Source organism: Mesoplodon densirostris, chromosome 6, assembly GCF_025265405.1.
Source record: "Mesoplodon densirostris isolate mMesDen1 chromosome 6, mMesDen1 primary haplotype, whole genome shotgun sequence".
Lineage (NCBI taxonomy): Eukaryota > Metazoa > Chordata > Mammalia > Artiodactyla > Ziphiidae > Mesoplodon > Mesoplodon densirostris.
The window spans coordinates 7,004,415-7,025,932 of record NC_082666.1 but is presented as its reverse complement, the minus strand read 5'-3'; the positions used below and the strand labels follow the sequence as shown (position 1 = coordinate 7,025,932).

Here is a 21,518-nt window from a genome sequence, read left to right as displayed (position 1 = left end):
CCCCTGCATTAGCAGGCAGATTCTCAACCACTGTGCCACCTGGGAAGCCCGGATGCATTTCTTGAATGAGTCAGTGACATAGGCAGATGACCATGCTCATGGGTAGATGTGGAGTCTGATATTGACACCTGCAGTTTTCTTACTGTGATTAGACACATGCCTCAGATCATCAGAAGGCTGGAAGCAATGGTTCCTTTTTCTACTTTTGGAGCATCAAGACTGGGTTAGGACCTTACTTCTTTCCTCCCACTCTGTCTCCTCAGATGAGGGAACCTGGGCCTGCTAGGAAAGCAACTCATTCCAGGTCCCAAGGCGAGCCTGTGACCCAGAGCCAGAACCTGCCCCTGGGTCTCCAGACTCCTGGTCCAGAGCCCTTTCTGCCGAGCTTTGCCACTTTGTCTTTAGTTTCAGCTTAAGTTGCTGAAGACATTTCCCAAGCACTTTTGCCTCTTACTACCCACCTGGTCAGGTAATCTAGCAACTCTGAGCAAAACATTCTGTGATGATTGATGGGAAGGACTGGGCGGGGCTGGGACAGGGGTCAGAGGTGAGAACAAGCAAAGCTCCCTCCAGGATGTGTCCTCAATGTTTGTCCTTTTGTCTCATAGTCTCTTAACAGAGACAGAGGGCAGGAGGCTGACTCCTGGTGAGCCACGGCTTTTTGGTTGAGCGTTCTGTTCTCAGGGGTTGAGCCTGCCCCAGACAGGTGGCATATCACTGCTCCCCTCTCTCTGCTCTGTAGCAGACTATACATCAGTGATAGCACCTGTCATATCACAGTTTTCTCTGAAAAATATAGTTTTAATTTTTTCTTCTAAATATAAAAGTGATACATGCTCATTGTAGAAAACTTGGAAAACATAGAAACGTGCATATGATTAAAAAAAGATCATCTATAGTCCCTCCACCTTTCAACTGTTTCAACGTTTTCCAGCTTCTATTCCATCTGTTTTATCTGCACATGTGAATCGATAATGTTACCTGTACCCCAGATGTCCCTAGGCCCTGCCAGCTGGGGGTGTACAGGTGGGCATGTTAATTTCAGCATGTCCCTCTCCACCCCTCTGGCCAGCACCTTGGCCTCCCCTCAAAGCCTTTTCTGTTAGGTCTGGGAGTGCCTGGGGGAGCCACATATGAGCTCCAGCCAAGTTCCTCCATTTGGGCCTCCTTGGGGGTGCCCAGTGCCCTAGTTCCCCGAGGGTGGCTTCTGTTGCTGCCCCTGTCCTGGGGCCTGCAGCTTCCCCTCCCCTGGTGATTCCTGAGTGGCAATGCTGGGAGGCATCAGATGGCCCTGGAGCCTCATTATCCTGCTGAGGAGCAAGGGAATGTTTCTTTTCCAGAGCTGTGTTGGCTGTACTTAATCACCTAGGCCCTAAAGCAACCATGCCTGTGTCCTGGGTTTCCCCACGTCCCACGTGAAAATGCCTCATTTTGCTTGGCTTGCAGCCCCTGTCTCTGGAGGACATCTTTGGTCTGTCACCTGTATCGCCCTTTTCTGAGAAGAGCGTCCCTTCTCTGCCCATGAGCTTCCAGTGGGCACTACCAAGCCCCATCCAACCCTGGCTGCAGGCTTGGGACAGGACAGGGTCCTTCCCTGAGATCTTCTGAGTTGGAAACAGGAGAAGAGGACAGTCCTTCTTGGGTGGAAAAGCCATGGGATGGGAGGCCAGGAGCTGCCTCTTACAGCTGTCATGAGAAGTGGATCCGCAGTAGGAGAGTGGCATGCTCAAGGCAGAGAAGAAAGTCACAGGAGGCAGAGAGAGCATCTGGAGATTTGTCCCTGGATCCAATTGTACCTGAAGCCAGAAGCACCCCTGCCCACTGTACAGTTCAGTGCCATGAACCAAGAAATCCCACCTTTTGCCCAAGTTGGTTCCATTCAAGTCATTGTTCCCTACCATAAAGATCCTGACAAATACCAGGAAGAGGTCAGTCCCTGCCCTGAGTGGGCTGGGATACAGACACCGCTGTCCTGTGTGTCTCTCCATCCCTCCACCCTGCTTGTTCAGGTTCAGCTGGAACTTAACAATGTTACTGTTTAGACAACATCAGGGTCATTTGACAGCTCGCATTGTAATATGTTATACATTCTTCTCCAAGAGACTGTGAACTCCAACAGAAAGACTGGCTACTTCTTCGTCATGTGACTTCTGGCAAGATTTCTCATTCCTAAAACTAGGATGCGCATGGTATCTATCTCTGAGAGTAGCTGGGAAAATTAACTGAGTGAATACATACAGAAGGATTTGCTGTCCTCTTATCTGCTGTTCTTTCTCTCAGTACTCAGCTCAGTGCTTTGCACTGGCCAGGCACTAAGTGGGCACCCTGCAAATGTGTGTCCCATGCATGGAGATGCAGAAAGACATGCCCCGCACCAGAGCGACACCCACGGACACACACACACACACACACACACACACATAGGATAGTAGCACTCAGATCTCAATATCCCACACAGTGACCCTCCTGGGAGCCCAGGGCATCCCCAGCTCCTGGCTTCTCCGGAGGGCAGCCTGCAGCTCTCCCAGGCTCTCAGCTGTTATCCCCGCAGCTCCACATCGCTGGGAGCACAGCTTGAAGCGTGGCTCTGCTTTACACCACGTATCAAGGACAGCAGGACCTGTGGTGTTCTAGGAGCTGAGGGAAGTATGTGTGTGTGTGCGTGCGCGCGGGCATGCGCTGGTTAACTTGGGGGGATCAGGGGCTTGCTGGAGCTCTTGCTTCCAGAACTGCTGTTCTCTGAAAGCTCCATCTCATCACTCCCTAAGTCCCCCAGTCTCTTCCAATCTCCCTGCCTCCTCAAGTAGCCCCCCACACTAAGTCCTGCCTGGGGGCTCTTGTGGGGTCTGGCTTGGTCTTTTCCTGGAAAGAGCAGGGCTTGTCTGTGGACCTGGGTCTCTGGACTCCTGGTTTGCCTGCCGGCCTGCCCCCCCTTCCCCCTTTCCCAAGACCCTCATGGCCCGCATCCTCCCCATTCCCCCCCCCCACCCCGCCCCACCTCCCCTCAGCCTTTCAGTTGCGCTCAGCTGGGGAGTATTATTCTCTCAGGATGTTCTGGGAAAGCACGCTGTGAGCTGTGCCAACCTCCGGGGAGGGGGCGTGGCCTTGAGTGGAGTGAGGATGCTCCTTAGAGCGTCTTGTGTTGGGGACAGTGCGTTTGGCCAGGTGCGGCCTTCAGTGTGGTGTGTACTGTAACATCAGCACTGCTTGTGTTACGACTTTGTGTGGAATGTCTTAGTGTGAGAGGTAGATGGCCAGGGGGTTGTGTTTTGGGTCGCTGTGCATTGTGCTCAGGGCATGAACCCTTTGTGTGTCTACCCAAGGTCCCTGGGCCCTGAAAAGATAATCGGGTGGAAGGGCACCTCTCTTCCAGGTGCTTCCAGCGCCCTCCTTCCCCTTCCCACGGTTTCACTAGATCCCAGTGTGCCTGAGGTCTCTTAGCGCAGCTGAAGCTCAGAAAACCTGGCAGAGGGGAGGAGAACCCCGGTCCGGGGTCCTGTTGAGTTCAGAGCTCTTATTTCGTAGGCCACCACCCACACTCCTTTGCCGTAACGACAGGTGGGAGTTCCCAAGCCCCTCGGCTGGTCCCTTCCCAGGCCCAGGTCCGCCCTCCCAACAAAGGCGGCCGACCACGTGCCCCCTCCTCCCCGCGGGCCTGGAGTGGGGATGCACGCAGCCCCCGGTTCCCGCTCCAGCCAGGGCTAGATCCCGACGCAGCGCTGTGCCCCAGGTGGGCGCCCAGCAGCCCCCAGCAGCCCCGCCGCTCCCGGCTGTGCCTCGCCCACTCCCAGCCGCTGCCGCTGCAGCACCCTGGAAGAGCGCTAGGGGGAGCTCTGGCAACTGGCTTGGTGGATTGAATCAAAACCGCGCATCAAACAGCTCTTCCTCGGACTTGGGGTGGGGGGTCGGATGGGGAGGAGGGCGACACGCCGTTACCGTTCCTCAGCAGCTCCAGACTCTTCCCGTGGGAGGCCGAGAAAACAGCCCTGGGGGGTGAAGGTGCCTTTCCTCCCCGTAACTCATGCCTCCCTAGCCTCCCTCTTCCTCCATCCCTATCGCGGGCCCTTCGCGGCCCCCCGGGCTCTGGAGTGTCCCTGAGAACTTCGCCTCGCGCGACACCGGGACCCAGAGCCCAGCGGGCTCCTGGGACTGGCTTGCGTCCGCCTCTCGGAGACTGGGGTGCGGGGCCTCTCGGCGGCAGCCCCTCCTCTCGCTGCGGGAGGCGTGAAGGCTGGGGTCGGGGACGTGAGTCGTCCTGCGGGGTGGCTCATGCAGCAAAGCTCGGGGAGCGCAGGGGCGAGAAAGAGAGCGAGAGGGCACTGGGGAGACCGCCAGGGACGGGGCGGGGGCGGGGAGAGAGAGAGGGAGGGAGAGAGAGGGAGAGAGAGAGAGGCACTATCAAATAGCAAGCTGCCACTTTGCTTTTTTTCTTTCTTTTTTTTCTTTCTTTCTCCCCCCCCCCCCTTCAATCCTTCCTATCCCCTCTTACGCTGGAACCAACCCGCGCGCCCCCGAGCCCGAGGCGCGGCTCCAGATGTGAATTTGGTTCCAGGGGGGAGGACGCGAGCTTCCTCGGGGCCTTGGCACATTCTCCCACTCTGAGGTCATTCCGTAGGTGGTCAGCGGGGAGAGCGCGCCTGGAGCCTTCCTGCCTCCATCCACTGGGGAGGGAAGAGAGGCGGGCGGGAGGGAGGGGAGAGGGAGAGGGGAGGGGCGCGAGGAGGGAGGGAGACGCCGCCAGCACACCACCAAGTGGCACCGAGCAGTGATAACAAACTCAACTTAAAAAAAAGGAAAAGGAAAAAACTTCCCCAAGTTGCAGCCCGAGATGTGCGGACGTGCGGGCGGAGGCGCAGGGCGGGGAGTGTGGGTGGCCCGCAAGCCCCCCGGCGTCCCCCGGCTGCTCTTCCCAGCCGAAGAGAGCTCAGACGTGAGGCCGACCAGGCCCTGCGCCCCTGGCAGGTCAGGAAATGTGCTGGAGGCTCGCTCGGCTTCCTGATGGAGACCCTGGGGGCGGCCGGATCCCGTGGGGGGCAGGCCCCTCTAGGGAGGGGGGCCCGGGAAGCGCGCAGCGCCGGCTCCTTCCCCAGCAACAAGCACCACACCCCCATTCCGCTCCCACCCCCGGTCCTGCGGGTGTGGGCAGATCCTGCCCTCCCAGGCCCAGGAGAGCTGGGGTTTGCCGGAGGGTAAGGGGTCTCTCCTCACCACCCTCTATTCTCCCCTCCACCTCCAGGTTGACCTGAAAACAAGGCACCGCCATCCTCTATAATCGACTTTTTATTAAGATTATAAATTTAAACAAATCTGAACAGTTTTACCCGGTGATATACAATTCAGTATGCACAAAAATACAGGGGAATGAGGGAGAAGGGCCAAGAAAGGAAGGGTTGGCAACTTGTTTTGGAGTCCACATGGTGCTGATGATAGAGAACCAGAGGGGCTGCAGACCAACCCCACCTTTTTACAACAAAAGGCTTTAAATTAAACAAGATCTATCGAGCTGAAGACACAGGACGGGGTTGTCACAGGCTCGAACAATGCTGGTTTCATGAAATGCAACCGAAGGCTGAACCAGGACAGTGCAACTTAGAAGCACACACACAAACACCACATCTGACCAGGAACTTAGTGAAAAGTCTCCAACGCAGTCGGCGGTCCCAGCCCCTCCCTCCCTCAGGGCCGCCGGAGATCCAGGTGAAGGAATCGACTTCCTTTTTTGTTTAGTGAGGACCGCAGTGCTGGGCATGATGGGAAATGTAGTCGGCTGTGCCCGCCCCCCACCCCTTCCCCAAACAGTGTCCGAGAGTGTCGGGGTGTCGGGCGCCACCCCCGAGTCTGGAAGACGGGTGGAGGAGGGGAGGAGAACAGAGCCAGAGGGGCGGGGAGAGGAGGGGTTCAAGACACCCGCCCCGCGAAGAAAAGAAAAAAAAAGTTGAAGTGTTTTCATTTCTGCCTTCTCATTTTGAGAACTTTGGAGGCCGCCCCCAGAGAGGAAATGTGACCCAAACGTCCCTTTCGGAGATAGAGTTTGCCTTTGTTTTTGCTCAGGATTTCACAAGACCCATTCCTCACCCCACAGAGGGACTCGGGAGAACGGAGCGCCGGGCTTCCTAGGTCTGACAACTGATTGGAATCGGAGCCCCGGGCCCCGCGCCCTCCTGCGCTGCGCCCCCAGCGCGCCCCGGCGGTCCGGGCGCCCTGCCTCGCCCCCGGCTGCCCGGCACCACCGCCGGGCAGCAGCCCTTCCCTCACGTGGCTAGCTCCTCTCTAAACACCACTGCAATCACTACAATAAAAAGAAAAAAAAAAGAGTAGGAAAAACACAAAGCATACTTAAATAGGCGCTTTTTCTCTCTGCAAAAATAAAGTCCAAGATCTTAGATTTCTTTTTCTTTTATTTTACAATTTATAAAACATCAGCCATCTCCCTCTGCTCGCCCCCAGCTCAGCCCCGAGTGGCCGGGCGCCCGTTCGTTCCCTCCTCTCGCCCCTTGGCCGAGTCTTTGTCTGGCCCCAGCCCCGCGGGGCCCCGGGTCCCCGGGCCCTCGGGGGTCCCTAGAAGGCGACAATGGCTCGAGTCCAGGCGCCGAGGCTGGCGAGCGCCTGCTTGGCGCACAGCTGCCCGTTGAGCGGCGGCGGCTGCTCAGAGGAGTCCGGCTGTCGGCTCACTAACCCGGAGAAGCCCGAGCCAAAGATGGAGATCAAGTTTGAGATGTTGGACGCGTCCGGGGACGAGTCCGGGCAGAAGTCCTCGAAGCGGGCGCGCTTGCAGGGGGCGAACGGGACGCCCCCGGGGGGCTCGGCCCCCAGGTCGCCCGCGTCCTCGTCGTCGTCGTCGTCCTCCTCCTGGCCTGGGTAATACTTGCGCTTGCAGCCGGCGGCGGACGCCAGGCCGGGTCCCGGGGCGCCCTGGCCACAGCAGGGGCAGTGGGCGGAGGCGCAGCAGTCCTGGTGCAAGTAGCCGTTCTCCACCGTGGTCACCACGTGAGTGTCCAGGTCCAGCACGGTGGTCTGGCTGCTGCAGTGCACGCCGAAGTCCGAGGGGGCCGGGTACGCGCCCCGGTAGAAGCCGGGGGAGGAGGCGGGGGCCGGGGAGGCGGGCGGGGAGGCGGCGGTAGCCGCCTGAGGGGCGGCCCCTGGGGGCGCGGAGGGCGCGGAGCAGGCGGCCGAGGCGCGAGGGTCCCGCGGGCAGAGCGCGGCGGGCGCGGGCGGCGGCAGCGGCGCAGGACCCGGCTGCAGCGGCTCCAAGGGCTGCCCGCGGTGGGGCGCGCCGTGCGGCGGCTGTAGCGCTGCGCACCCGGGCAGCTCCGAGAGCGCCCCCGCGCCGCCCGCGGGCGCCCCGGCCGCCGCCGCCGCGCAGCCCCTGGGCGCCGGGTGCTGGTGCTGGTGCAGCTGCTGCTGGAGGTGCAGCTGGTGGAGCTGGTGGAGCTGGTGCAGCTGGTGCCGGGCGACAGGTTCGCGCGCCTCCGCGTCCCCGCCGCCGCCAAGTTGGAGCGGGCCGAAGTCGGCCGCGCTGGCCGGCATGCCCGGCGCCGCGTACGCGAGGTGCTGGTGCTGGTGGTGGGGCGGCTGCTGCTGTTGCTGCTGCTGCTGGCGCCGGTAGAGCTCGGCGTAGCGCTCGCTCAGGTAGAGCTGGCGCGCGTTGCGGAGCACGTAGGACACCAGGAGGTTCTTGTGCAGCTTGATGCCGCCGCGCTGGGTCCGGGAGCTGTGGATCTTGCGCAGGGAGATGCTGATCAGGCTCTGGGCGTCCAGGGCGCACTCCATGCTCCCGCGGAGACGGCGGCGGCGGAGCAGCCGCGACCGCTGCTGCTGCTAATGCTGCTGCTGTTTCGGCCTCCAGCCGGCCTCCGGGACGCGCTGGTCAGGGGAAACGCAGCCCGGGTCAGCGGGTCGGCTGCGCTCCGAGAGGAGCCGCCACCATGCGCTGCGCGCCACCCACGGGCTCGTGCTCCCCAGACGGCGCCAAAGCAATGAGCCTCGGCCGGCCCCGGCCCCAGCTATTTAGCCGGGCGTTCGGGTCCCGCCCCACACCGGATGAGCCAATAAAAGTGCCCCAAACCTCCCGAGTGACAGACGCTACCCGCCCCAGGGCCACTAGACTGGCCAATCAGACCAAGGCGGTTCCTTTGTGCTATTCAAATACCGAACGGACCCCGGGCCTCCAACGCCGCCGCTGCCTCGAATGTTCTCCTGTGGCCGCGGTGCCGCGCGGGACTCGGAGCCACCGAGGCCGCTGTCTGCGACATGGGTCGCCTCGCAGCCGCCACGTTGGAGCCCGCGGCCGCCCTCGGCCTAGTTCCTGGGAGCCGGGGGTCGGCTCACCTGCGTGCTGCTGCTACGGCTCCTCCCCCTTCCGCACGACTGGGCCTCACCTGCGGCAGGTGAGCGCGGCTCCCACTCCCGGCCACGCGGCACCTCCTTTCTTACCTACCGCCCCCGGGTGACCCGCGGGACGCAAGACTTTTGCAAGAGACCAGTGGGGCCTCCGGCTTGACCTTTGGGGACCCCTCAGGAGAAAGAGATTTCGAGGTACCCTCAGCCGCCGAGTATGTTGGGCCTGACTCCTTGACTTTTTGGCAGAGGAGATTCAGAGAACACTCGGGGAAGGGCCGGCCTCCCCATTTGTCTGACGGGAGAAACCAAAACATGGTGAATTTTGGTCTCCTCTGATAGAGGAGGCTTGGAGGCGTGCCCCTCGCAAACCGCTGAGGTCTAAAGGCTTCCGAGAGCTGGCATCCAGTGTCCTAATCACCGGTTCTGTAACCTTTCCTTGCCTTCCTAACTAATAATAATGACAATAGGACTGTTATTAAGTGCCTAGGACGGGGCCGGCCCTGCCAGAAGCGCCCTGACCCCCTCCCTGTGACTGCAGGCAGAGCGGGGACCTGAGTCTCTGAGGAGTGGGGTGACTCGTGGGGAATCCCACAGCTCCTAAGGGGCAGGGCTCGGATTTGAGGACTGTGAGCTCCAGACGGGAGGCGAACACCAAGGGCCGAGGAACTCGCCCGCTTAACTTTTGTTGACACTTTTGTTTTCTTTCTTGTCCTGAACCATTTACGGGCCACCTCCTCCCAGCTGGGGCCTGATATGGCGGGGACGATCTCCAGGGCGCTCTCCTCCTGGACTGGGAAGCCTGAAAGGGGGTGACTGCTGCTCAGAGTGGGGGGGGTCCAAGGCGCCTGGGTTGGGAGGATGTCTTTGAATTGGTTGGGAGGTTTGCCTGAGGGTTGGTCCCTGAAGGAGGAAGAGGCTTCACGGAGAGTATGAGGGCTAGGTGGGCCTTGGGGGCGGTTGGGGGCGGGGCTGGGGTGGGACGAGGTCCCAGGAGCAAACCTCCTGCTGTTTCCCCCTCTCCTTGGGATTTCTTCTGAGTTTCCTCTTTCGTTGGGCCTGTTGTCCTCAGCACCGACTTCATCCCTTGGCAGGAATAAAGAGACCCAGCCAGACCCTTCTGTACTTTCTGGGTCTCCCCTCAGACTTAAGAATTCTCCAGGTTTGTTTCCTCAAACAATTTTTCAGCATCTACTCAGTGCCAGGCATCAAGGGTAAAAACAGATTTAGGGAGCACGTACCCCACTTTTCAGATGAAATTTGGGACACTGACAGTGGAAGGGACTTGCCTGAGGCCCCACAGCTCCAGGTCCAGTGCTCTGGCCTTTCCATGCCATCTGTGAACAATCTCAAACTGGTCTGAGCCCCTGTGATCAGAAGCACCTCTTCTGCCCCACCCAGAGAAGCCAGGATTGACATTTTAGGGGAGCTGTGAGAAAGGGCATCTTACTTCTATCCTATTGGTGATCTGGTGATAGGAAACATGGGAGTGGAACTTGTTTATTTGACAGTACCTGTCAGAATAAAAATACACTGCTCCTTGCTTCCCCAGGGCCTGTCTTGACACACAAAGCCTTCATTCGTTTATTTATTTGTTTTTTAAAAATAAATTTATTTATTTTATTTATTAATTTTTGGCTGCGTTGGGTCTTCGTTGCTGTGCGCGGGCTTTCTCTAGTTGCGGTGGCTTCTCTTGTTGCGGAGCACGGGCTCTAGGCGCGTGGGCTTCAGTAGTTGTGGCACGTGGGCTCAGTAGTTGTGGCTCGTGGGCTCTAGAGTGCAGGTTCAGTAGCTGTGGCACATGGGCTTATTTGCTCCCCGGCATGTGGGATCTTCCCGGACCAGGGATGAAACTGTGTCCCCTATATTGGCAGGCGGATTCTTACCCACTGCGCCACCAGGGAAGCCCCCATTCGTTTATTTTTGAAGTTCACCTTTGAGATATCATTAGCATGTGGAGGGAAGTGGGAGGTCCTATCTGGTTCTACCATCACGTCTGGGACCCATGGCGTCTGGCACACTGCAAGATTCCAAGAATGTAACTTTTTTTTTTTTAACATCTTTATTGGAGTATAATTGCTTTACAATGGTGTGTTAGTTTCTGCTTTATAACAAAGTGAATCAGCTATACATATACATATATCCCCATATCTCCTCCCTCTTGCGTCTCCCTCCCACCCTCCCTATCCCACCCCTCTAGGTGGACACAAAGCACCGAGTTGATCTCCCTGAGCTTTGTGGCTGCTTCCCACTAGCTATCTATTTTACATTTGGTAGTGTATATATGTCCATACCACTCTCTTACTTTGTCCCAGCTTACCTTTCCCCTTCCCTGTGTCCTCAAGTCCATTCTCTGTGTCTGCATCTTTATTCCTGTCCTGCCCCTAGGTTCTTCAGAACCTTTTTTTTTTTTAGATTCCATATATATGTGTTAGCATACGGTATTTGTTTTTCTCTTTCTGACTTACTTCACTCTGTTTGGCAGACTCTAGGTCCATCCACCTCACTACAAATAACTCAATTTCATTTCTTTTATTGGCTGAGTAATATTCCATTGTATATATGTGCCACATCTCAAGAATGTGTTATTAATGCTGATTTTGGACCTTCATTCTGTGCTTGCTGAGAATTTTTTGGGGGAAACTAAGACTTTGAGTATATGTGTCTTGCTCAAGGTCACTCAGCCAAGAAGAGGTCGAGGCAGAATTTGAACCCAGGTCTGTTTCCAGGATTGGAACTCGCTTTAGGTTCTTTGAAATCAGCTGCTTGCTTCTGCCTTGGGTGGATCTGAGTCCAGTTCTCAGGGCTCAGCTCATGGCAAACGTAACCTTGACTTGATCAACACCCCACCTCTATCCTGACAACTGCTGTGAGACCAGGGCCTGCAGGATCCGTGAAGGAGCAAATCTCTCTCCAAGCTCAGCTCATCATTGACAGCCATTCTCAGAGCTGCAGCCCCAAACTCTGGAGGTCCAGATGGGACAGTAGGTAGGGATGGAAATGGATTCCCTAGCCACAAGCTGGGGGCAAGGGAGCCAGCCCCCCCTACTTAGCCTCTCCCCCAAGGTGAGTTTGAGCTTTGCTAAGGCTCTTCCACTCCCTGGGGCCAGCTGAGAAGTGGTCAGCCCCGTCTGCGTGGCCCCATCCTTTGGGCCCTCCTGTCTGGGGCCCGCATTCACTGGGTCTCCCCTCCTGCTCAAGAATCAAAGAAGTGGCTAGTGGGGAGGGCTGAGCAGTTGTCCAGCTTAATGAAACCCTTGATCTTTTTTGGGGTGGCCTGGACGGGGGAGTTGCTGCAGCTGTCGTAAGAAAACACTTGCTGCAGGAGGCAGTGGAACAGCTGAGCTCTTTGGTGCCCCTGGGAGCAGTGAAGATTGGGGGGTGCACAGTAGGAACTCACAAACGTTTATAGAATGGGTGGGTCACACATAAGGCTTCTGTTCGGATGCTCAGCGGCTCAGAGCAGGGTTCTACAGACCGTGCAGGGCGTCGGGTGTATACGTGTGTGTATGAGTATCTGCGTGCACACGTGTGCAGGGGGGCAGGTTCGAGTGAGACCAGGCTTCTTGGAATGAAGGGGTGGCCTTATTGGTCTGGGCACCTGAGAAAGGTTGGGGCGCTCACCTTTTCCCCCCCGGAGCTGGGAGATTACATCTGGCCCTGAGTCACTGCTCCCTGGAGGAAGTTAATTAATGCCTAGATATTTACCGAGGGTCTGCTGGGACAGTGTAGAGCAGGGCACAGAACCTCTTGGGACCTGGGCTCCCGTCAAACCCCAGGTGGTGTCAGCCCCACAATGGAGCCGTGAACACCTTGAAATGCCACATATGCCTGTGGGCACCTTTTGGTCACCCCGTTCAGAAGTGGGAGACATGCCAGGAAGGACGCTGGTCAGCTTTGGGACTTGCCTGGTGGGTTCCCAGGGATTGCTTTGGCGAAGAGGAGGCAGAGACAAAAGGTTAACTGAGGGTTTTGTGTTGGGAGGAGGGGGAGGGGGAGAGAGATTTGGAATTGACATATTCATTCCTTTGTTCAGTGGCCCAAGAGGTATTTCCAGAACACTACTCTGGAATTCCTGCGAATGGGTCGGGGAACAAGACGTGATCCTGCCCTCAGGAGGCCACAATTCAGAGGGAAGCAGACAAGATAAACAGACCAGATGACACAGAGCGATAAGTCTGTGATAGGAAGGTCGGGGCTGGAGGAGGGCAGGGAGAGACCCCAAAGCTGGCCTGGAAAAGGCTTCCTGCAGGAAGCTGAGACTGGGAGGCCAAGGAGGGGGAGGGGCCTTTCACCAGAGAGAACAGCTTGAGGCCCAGGGCCTGGTATGCAGTAGGCACTTAATAAATATTTGTGAAATAAATCAGTCAATAAATGTAAGTATGCAGAAGACACTTAGAATTGGAAGGGTCCTAGGCATCGGGCTGCCCCCATCCCTAATTTCAGATGGGTAAACTGAGGTCCAGAGAGGAGGAAGGAAGTGCTGAGGTGTCACCCCGAGCTGGGACTGGAACCCCGACGTCCCACCTCCCAGTCCAGCCTCTGGCTGCCCCAGCTCGCTGTCTCCATGGCTTGGAGTGGGCGTTGCTCCGTGGGGACTGAGATTTGGGACTGTGGACAGTGGCAGAGAAGGCATGGGGCACAGCTGACCACAGGGGTCACTGCTGGGTCCTCTCTGAAGCTGTGGAGCCAGTGGTGTTTGGACGAGGGAGCCCCCTGCTGTACCCCAAGAAGGCTGTTCTGTGGCTGATGGGCACTGGGAAGCTTGGCTGGGGTCCTCCTTCTGCCCTGAAGAACCGTCATCCTGTCACTGTCCCAGGCACAGGTTAATGACAGGTCTGTGTTTGTCCAGCGTGGTCCTGGGCAACAGGCTCAGTGCCCAGGAAGACATCATGGCTCCTGGCTTCAAGGTCCTTAAATGTAATGTGGAAGGTTGACAGCAGCTTGGCTTTTTGGAGCTCTTGCTCTGTGCCAGCCACTGGGCCAAGCGCTTCGCATGCTGGTCTTCTTGGTTGAAGCTCCACACCAACCTCTGGGGCAGGTTTGGTTATCATCTCCATTTTATGGATGAAGCAACTGAGGCACAGAGAGCTTGGGTGATTTGCCTGGGGTCACAGAGCAAGGAAGGAGAAGTGACTGCAATCCCAGGACTCTGGGGAAGTGGGGGCACCGGGAGAAGCAGGGGAGGACTGGAGACCCCCGCTGCTACTTTTGGATTCATTGGCCTTTTGAATGATTTCTGTACTTATCGATGGAATGTGCATACAGGGTGGATGTGATCTCTCACCTGGGGTCTCTGCCCAAGCACCTGACGCCGGCTGGGTGCCCATTTGTTTGTTCACTCACCCATTCATTCATTTATTCATTCACTCACTCAATAACCATGGACTAAAGACTGGCCAATGAGCAGGCGCTGTGCTAAGAACACCAGGCAGCTCTCCCTGCCAGAGCACGACTGAGGATCCTTTTAATCTCCTAGGCCAACCCTGATTGATTGGTAGTGTCTGCCCGGAACCCTGGGTTGGAAGGGATTTGGTGTGTGCTCCAGTTGATTAGTGATGTCTGCCAAGGGCTCAGCTGGGAGCCTTTACGGTAAACCTGCTGGGTAGCTGCCCCTGGGATGAGGATGGAGTGTCTGTTCAGCGCTTTGGACATCTGGGCTGGTTCAGCAGACAGAGTGGGTCTGGAGGTCAGGAGAAACGGGTTCTAGCCCCAGATTGGCCTATTATCCTCAGGTAATGCGCATCGCCTCTCTTGGGCCTCAGTTTGCTCATTTGTCACCTTCCTCCAGGAGGCACTGTGAGCATCAAATGACCGGAAAGTGCTTTGAAGAGTTGAGGGGATTAGTACTGAAACGGGAAACAACCCCCCACCCCCCGTCTCTTTTCCTTTCTCAAAATCCTGCCAGAAGCAGAGTATGCTGGACAGGCTAGAGTTAATCCTGGGTCGGCCCTGTGTGTGTGTGTGTGTGTGTGTGTGTGTGTGTGTGTGTGTATGGGTGGGTGGGGGGTGGCTCAGAGGTTCCTGGCTCAGAGTTGTTTTTATAACTCACTTAGTACAGACCTTTGTCCCCTCACCGGCCTCAGCTGGGAGTTGCTAAGGAGTGAAAAGCTCCTTGGATCTTAGGAACTGAATCTGAGATTTTTTTTTTTTTTTCATTTGAGTAGTGGGAGCTGGTGTATGTGCCACCTGCCACCTGCACCTCCCTACTCAGGGAATAAAACTATAGACCATTGTGCCAGGCACAGAACTATGTTTAATATGGATTTTTTTATTAATCCTCAAAACAATCTAATGAGGTGGGTAGCACAATAATCCCCATTTCACAGTTGAGGAAACTGAGGCCCAGAGAACTGAAGTCCTGGGGCCACACATCTCCTGGCTGCTGCTGGTCCGTGGGTACCAGACTCTGATCCGAGCTAGAGAAAGACTGTCTCATCCATTCTTGACCAGCGGTGCCTCGTCCTTGGTCTTTTGTCCATTCATCCATTTACTCATTTGTTCACTTCACCCTTTTGTTCCTTCGCAAATATTAAGCACTTACTGTGTGCCAGGCTCTGCGTCAGCTCCTAGAACCAGTATAACCCCACTCTCAAGGACCTTACTTACATTCCAGACCAGATAGGAAACAAACAAGAAATAAGTAAGCAGATAAATAAACAAGATTGCAATGAGGGTGATAAAGACGTAAACAGGGCTTTGTGATGGGGACTTGTGGCAGGGGAGTGACCAGCCTCGAAGGCACACTGGCCACAGGGTCCCAAGCTCCCAACTCTCCCCTGGCCCCCTCCCCCGCCCTCGGCCTTCCCCAGGCCCAAGTCCCTGCTTCGCTGGCCCGAACTCTCCAGCAATCTGTTCTGAGCTCAGGCTGCACTCCTGGCCCTCCTACTCCCCACAACTGGTGAATTTTTAATGCTTTTCCTTACACAGAACAAAGCAGAGTTTTTGTTTTTGTTTTGAGAGCATTTCTCAAAAAAAAAAACATTTCTCAAGCGTGTGTGCACGTGTGTGTGTATGTGTGTGTGCACGTGTGTGCGTGCGTGTGTGTGTGTGTGTGTGTGTAGAGAAAGAGACAGCCCAGTGGGTACCGATCATCTGTCCTCAGTTCATCTCCTGAGTTCCTTTTTATTTAAAAATTGCTTAAAACATGGGGCTAAGTAGGATCTCAGTTCGGGACTTTGTGCTGGTGAAAGGGCACCTGGGGGGGGCCCTCGACATCCATGTCCTAAGCAAACCCACCTAGTCCCTGGGGGACCCAGGCCCCATCATTACGTTTGTCATACAGATGAGGAAACCAAGGTGCAGAAACAAGAAGTATCTGTGTGGGTCCTCCCGCTAATGAGTGGTGGAGAGGGAGGCAGGAGTCACCTGGCTCCACACTGCCTGCCCCATCACACACTCACACACACACACACACACACACACACACACACACACTCAGGGCTAAGTGAGTTACCTGGTCACAGCTCTGGCCTCAGGAGGGGTGGAAATGAGGGAAGGAGCCCAACCTGTGACCTCAAAGGGGCTGGGATTAATCTGGCCGAGAGGGAGGAGGGGGAGAGAGACTTACAGGTTGGAGAGTGAACCCGTGTGGTTTGTGCTGGGGGGTCAAAACCTTTCCCCAGAACTGACCCCAGGATGTAGCAAAGTGGGGTCTCTGCCTTGTGTCCTTGGTGGTGGCTCCCAGTGCCCTCCCCTTAGCCTATTTATTGATCACTTACTGTGTACTAGCCACCAAGTTCTTGACATGAATCATCTTGTTGGATCCTCATGATAGAATCTATGACTGAAGTACTTTTATTATCATGCCCACTTTACAGACGAGGATGCTGAGGCTCAGAGAAGTGAACTGACTGGAATCTAGACTGGCTTGCCTCCACACCTGGCTCTTTTAACCCTGGGGAAGCACATGGCAGGAAGAAGAACGTGGCCTCCAGGACTCTGAGAGCTGAGGCTGGTGAATATCCTGTGAACTTGTGAATCTTTGATGTTGTTCTGGTTCATCTTTTCAGCCTGATTTCGCTGGTTCATAGTGCTCAGGGTTGGGAGGTGGTTTTGCCCCATCACTGATCCTCTAGGGACAGCAATGGTCCCAGCCTAGAGCCTCATCTCCCCTTTGTGCTGCCTCTTCGTAGCAGGGTCTTTCCTCAGTGCCTGGTTTTCCTCCTTGGCAGTGAGGAGATCTTTAGTCCCATTCATTTCTCATTCATTAGAAAATGGGAATGATTTTCATAAAGGTCTGGGTGAGTTGGGCTATGCTCTGCTGCAGTAACAAATAATTCCTGAAATCTTAGGGACTTGACCCAATAAAAGTTTCTTTCTTTCTCAGTCCAATAGATCAGACAGCTTTCCTCCAGCCTCCTCCCATTGTCAGTTCCACCATCCCATATTTTTTTGCTTTCAGCCTTGCACACAGGGGAGGTGGGAGCCAGTATGTGGATGCTGCTGCAGCATGTCTTATGGTGAAGCCTAAATTTGCATTCTTCCCTTCCATTGGCCAGAATGGAGTCACATGGCACCACCTACCGGCAAGGGAGGCTGGAAAGTGTAGTCCTCAGTTGCACACAGAAGGCAGATGGCCCGGTTCAGTGAATACACAGCTTTGTCACTGACATGAAGGCCTTGAAGAAAGCAAAAGCGGAGCTTCACCAATTTGTGGACCACAAAAATAAACTAAAAGGCTCTTATCTGGGGACAGGGTGGGGAGGGCTTCTTATCACATGGCTACCAAGAACAGTTTATTTTTTTTTAACATGTCTGTCTGTCTTCCCTCCTAGACTGTAAACTCCCTGTGGGCAGAGTCCACAAGCAACTCTCTGTGCTTGATACCTTATTTAGTCCCTAGCCAATAATAGATGCTCAGTTTCTATCTGTTCAATGAACAAACATTATCTGTGTGAAAGGATATTGGTGAACAACTGTTTTACCTTTCCATGTATCAGATATGGACAAAAATATTTTTTAACATCAGTCTAGAATGGAAGTCCCTTTTGAAAAGAAAAAAAAAGTTTTAACCAGTCTTGTCCTTTCTTAGTGGTGAACACAGTTTTTTACCAACAAGTGTCATTCATTGCTGATTTGTTCTTTGATTCTTTGATGACTGGAGGGAGAGACTGATTCTCTCTTTCAACAGATATTTGTGGAGTGTCTGCTATGTGCTAAACCCTTTCAGGATATTAGGGGAATCGGAAAGGACAGTCATTCTCCAGTGGATGCAATATACTCGGAGATGAGGCTATTGCAAGGTAATGAAACCAGACACCATTTAATTCTTTGGAACCATGGCTTGATTTCTCACCTGTAGTACCAAACACTGAATTTAATCTATTCTAAGGCACCTACTCCCTGCCCTGCCCTTCCCCCCACCCCCATCTAATACCTCTGAAATTGTGTTGTGTCTTACCATTGACAACATCTTAGATTTGACAAAGTCTGGATATTTTACTCTTTGGACTAATTAACATTTATAAGGCACATCATGCAACACACCGAATCACCCCACATTTAGTGACTAGTTCGGTCCCCATGTTGTTAAAGGCAGCCCATGTGGTATTTTCAGTCACGGAGAAGGGATGGAACCATCATTTACTGAGAACTGAGTACATATGAGGCACAGCACTTGCTGGTTCACAGCACAGGACTTTCAAACACCCCGTCAGGCAGCTTATTGTATCATCCCCAATTTACAGATGAAGAGACCAAAGCTTTTCTAGAATCCCTCACTGGAAGCGCTGGGGTTCCAACCTGGTGCTGTTCTATCCCATGTTCTGAATCATCCCTCCAGCACTCTGTGCAGACAGCCACCTGAGATGCAGTCATCAGGCCCATTTCCCAGATGAGGGTACTGAGGTGTACAGGGCTCACCTGATTTGCTTAAATTTACAGAGTCGGAAAGTGGCGGAGATGGGGTTTGAACTCCAGTCTTTTCTTTTCCAGAACCCAATCGCTTCACAACTCTACTCTCCTGCCTTTGGCTTCTTCTTTCTTCCTTTGAAAAGGAGGCTGGACTGACTGGGGAATCATCCTGAGACTGGACCTTGAAATGAGCCTGTTTGGGCCCCTCCGTCTCCAGGGGTCTGCATGAGGCTGCTCACCAGGCTAATCTTGGCCCAGAGGGACTCGAGGTACTGATGAAGATGAAAAGGCAGCTGGTAAATCAGTGATGGCAGCCAGCCTTGCTTTTAGCTCCGGAGGGGCCTGGATAAGGGGAGGTGATCCCTGTAGTGAACATTTTAGTGGGACTTGAGCAGTTTTGGAAATTTGATGGATAACAAGTGTATAACACTGATAGTGGGCTTTGCAGTGAGGTTCCTGACACAGGTTCCAGTTCTTCTCCATCCAGGAACAGACCTGGGGTTTGAGTGGCACTGGCTCCACCCCCGGCTCCAGGACTGGCCACCCCATCCCTCTACTGGGCAGCAGGGGGACATAACCCGAGTCAAAGCCAACCAGTGGAGGGTTCGGGTGCTGTTAGGTTAGAGCAAAGCTCAGGACTTTTGTTGCTATGAGGTGGGAATTTCCATCAACCTCATTTTACAGACAGGAAAGATGAGGCTAAGAAAGTAGGATAGATCGGATTATTGTTCAGCAATTCTTCACTCCCCTTCTTCTTGAGGCAGAATAGATTTTCCTGTCCCACTGACTTTGGCATTGGCCACGTGACTTACTTTGGCCAACAGACTGTTAGTGGAAGAGACAGGATGCCTCTTGAGAGGAAGCCTTAGGAGACATCACACACTTCTGCCCTATGTCTTGCATATTTGTGTTCTGTCACAACAGAATACATCCCATTTGGATTCTGATACCAAAATAATGTGAAGACACACGGGGCACACTTGAGCCCAAGTCACAGCCTGGAGTCAAGTTCAGCTGACCTACAGCCTGAAACAGAACTACCTAGTTGAGTCCAGCCTAGATCAACCAGTTGCAGTCAACCTACAGACCAATGAGAATAATGTGTAGGAGGTCTCTGAGAGTTTGAGGTTGTTTGTTAAACAGCATCATTATGGCAAAAGCTGACTACTCCATAAGTGTTAAGTGATTCTATGAAGGTCACACAGCTAATGAACGGAAGAGCCAGAGTCTAGAATATTTTGGCCTCCCTATCCACTGCTTAACTGGAGTTTTCAGGTAAAGGAACCAGTAATGAGAACAGAACTGGGACTGAGGGTTCTCTGTAGGCATTACAAACTTCCTCTAGCTTGCTTTCTTTATCTGTCTACTGGAAATAGCAAACCCAGTGTATATTTACGCATCTCTGCTACTCCTGTGATTTCATCACCATGTATCTCAAGTTTGGAGATGGAGAGTTTTGGGAAAGAAAACTGTGTATTAGCAATCTTTCTTTTGTATGAACTTTAAGGAACCTTTGCAAGACAACTAGACAGATGTTTCTCCCCTTACTGAGGGCTGTTTCATGGGTAAGCCAACTTTCTGTTAAAAGAATCTCTTTCTTAGGGACTTAATATCCTTTAGGTATATTTATGGATATGAATTTTCCTTTGAGTATTGCTTTGGCTGCATCCTATAAGTTTTAGTATTCAATGCTCTCATTTTATTTAATGTCCAAATAGTATGAAACATCTAAGTAGGCTGTCATTTCCTTTTGAATTCCCTCTTTATCTCAAAGTTATTTGGAAAAGAGTTTTCAAGTTTCTACCAAGTTAGATTAAAAGAACCCTCTCTAGCTATTAATTTAAAATTTTTATTTCACTGTGTTGAGAATGTGTTTTACTTTGGAATTTGTTGAAATTGTCTTTGTGCCTGAATACCATGATTATTATTTAAATGTTCTGTGGGATTATTATTTTCAAGAGTGCAAGTTTTTGATAGCTCCAAGTACCTGCAAATACTTGCACTCCAGATAAAAGTAATCAAACACCTCACCCCACTGCCCCTCCTTGGTATCATATACAAGTGGCTGAAAATTAGGGCACATTTGTTTTAAGAGAAAACTCCCCAAGGTCCAGCCCAGCCAGGGGTCTGTTCTGTTGGTGACTTTGGGCTCCATCTCTTCCTCTGAAGAGATGGGTTTTGTTGGTTGGCTCCTGCAGTGTTTGTCATAACAAACATGAATGAATCCTGCAAAGAGGGGGTCCAAGTGGAAGAAGCAGTTAATTAATATTTGACTCCTGCTGGGCATGTGTGGGGGTGAAGAGGCTGATTTTTGGTTTTCTAGTTTATTCACTTTTCTGCTTTCCCTTCTAGTTACTGCATTAGGCTCTCCTCTTTGTTGATAAAATTTGCATTTTAAAAATGATCTAGGGCTTCCCTGGTGGTGCAGTGGTTGAGAGTCCACCTGCCGATGCAAGGGACACGGGTTCGTGCCCCTGTCTGGGAAGATGCCGCATGCCGCAGAGCGGCTGGGCCTGTGAGCCATGGCCGCTGAGCCTGCGTGTCTAGAGCCTGTGCTCCGCAATGGGAGAGGCCTCAACAGTGAGGGGCCCACGTACCGCAAAAAAAAAAAATGATCTGGGAGGTACTGAATAGCTATTTGGTCACAGTGAATTTTTCACAAATTAATAATGCTCCAGCTTCTTGCACAGATTCCGGGCCATTTCCTGGGCTCTGGTGGAGGTCTGGGCCATTGCTTCATTACTGTGGCCGGTTACTAGCTGAGTGTGTGGAATACCAGTCACCATTATTTGCTTGCAGGGCTCTTCCCCCTTGCTAAACACTCCTGTGCACCATCTTACCATCTCCATAGCTATGCTGTGGGGGTGGGACATATACTCCTCCATTTTCCAGATAAGGAAACTGAGACTTGAGCAGGTTAAGTCAGTGGTTCTCAAGCCTGGCTGTGCTTCAGAACCATCGGAGGGCTTGTTAATTATGCAGAAGCTTGGGAGGGAGAGTGTCATCACACTGATTCTTAGGTGAGTCTAACCACCCCAGACTCCCCTCTGGTCTCAGCTGCCAGCCAGCACTTCCTGCCTCCCAGGGGCAGCTGGGGATTCTCTGGTGGGGGTGGGGGATGCGATGGGTTCCGGAGGTGAGAGAGGTAGGAAGAGTTGAGAGCTCTTCGGGAGGAAGCCACCTTATATGCCAGGCTGGGACTGGGCGAAAATTCCTGCCCTCACTCCCTGCTCACCCCAAGATGTTCTGGGACCCAGCTGCACCTCGTCCAACCTCTCTCCGTCCCCTGAGTCCCAGCCTGTGCTAAGTCCTGAGGAAGACACTGA

The 21,518-nt window shown here is 53.8% G+C and overlaps 1 protein-coding gene and 1 long non-coding RNA gene across 3 annotated transcripts; one reads left to right on the top strand and one right to left on the bottom strand.

The window, feature by feature from the left end:
* Window positions 1-6,380: 6,380 nt before the first annotated feature.
* Window positions 6,381-7,964, bottom strand: IER5L (immediate early response 5 like). The gene has a single exon (XM_060100971.1). It carries the CDS (start codon window positions 7,768-7,770, stop codon window positions 6,559-6,561), a length of 1,212 nt encoding a protein of 403 aa, XP_059956954.1. The 5' UTR covers window positions 7,771-7,964; the 3' UTR covers window positions 6,381-6,558.
* Window positions 7,965-8,208: 244 nt separating this feature from the next.
* Window positions 8,209-20,021, top strand: LOC132492251 (uncharacterized). Of its 2 annotated transcripts, none has more exons than XR_009532793.1 (4): window positions 8,209-8,387; window positions 16,158-16,294; window positions 17,471-17,582; window positions 18,274-20,021. It is a non-coding gene; the product is annotated as an uncharacterized LOC132492251 (long non-coding RNA). The 2 variants fall into 2 exon arrangements; XR_009532792.1 differs by lacking the exon at window positions 8,209-8,387 and adding an exon at window positions 13,925-14,072.
* The last annotated feature ends 1,497 nt before the right edge of the window (window positions 20,022-21,518 follow it).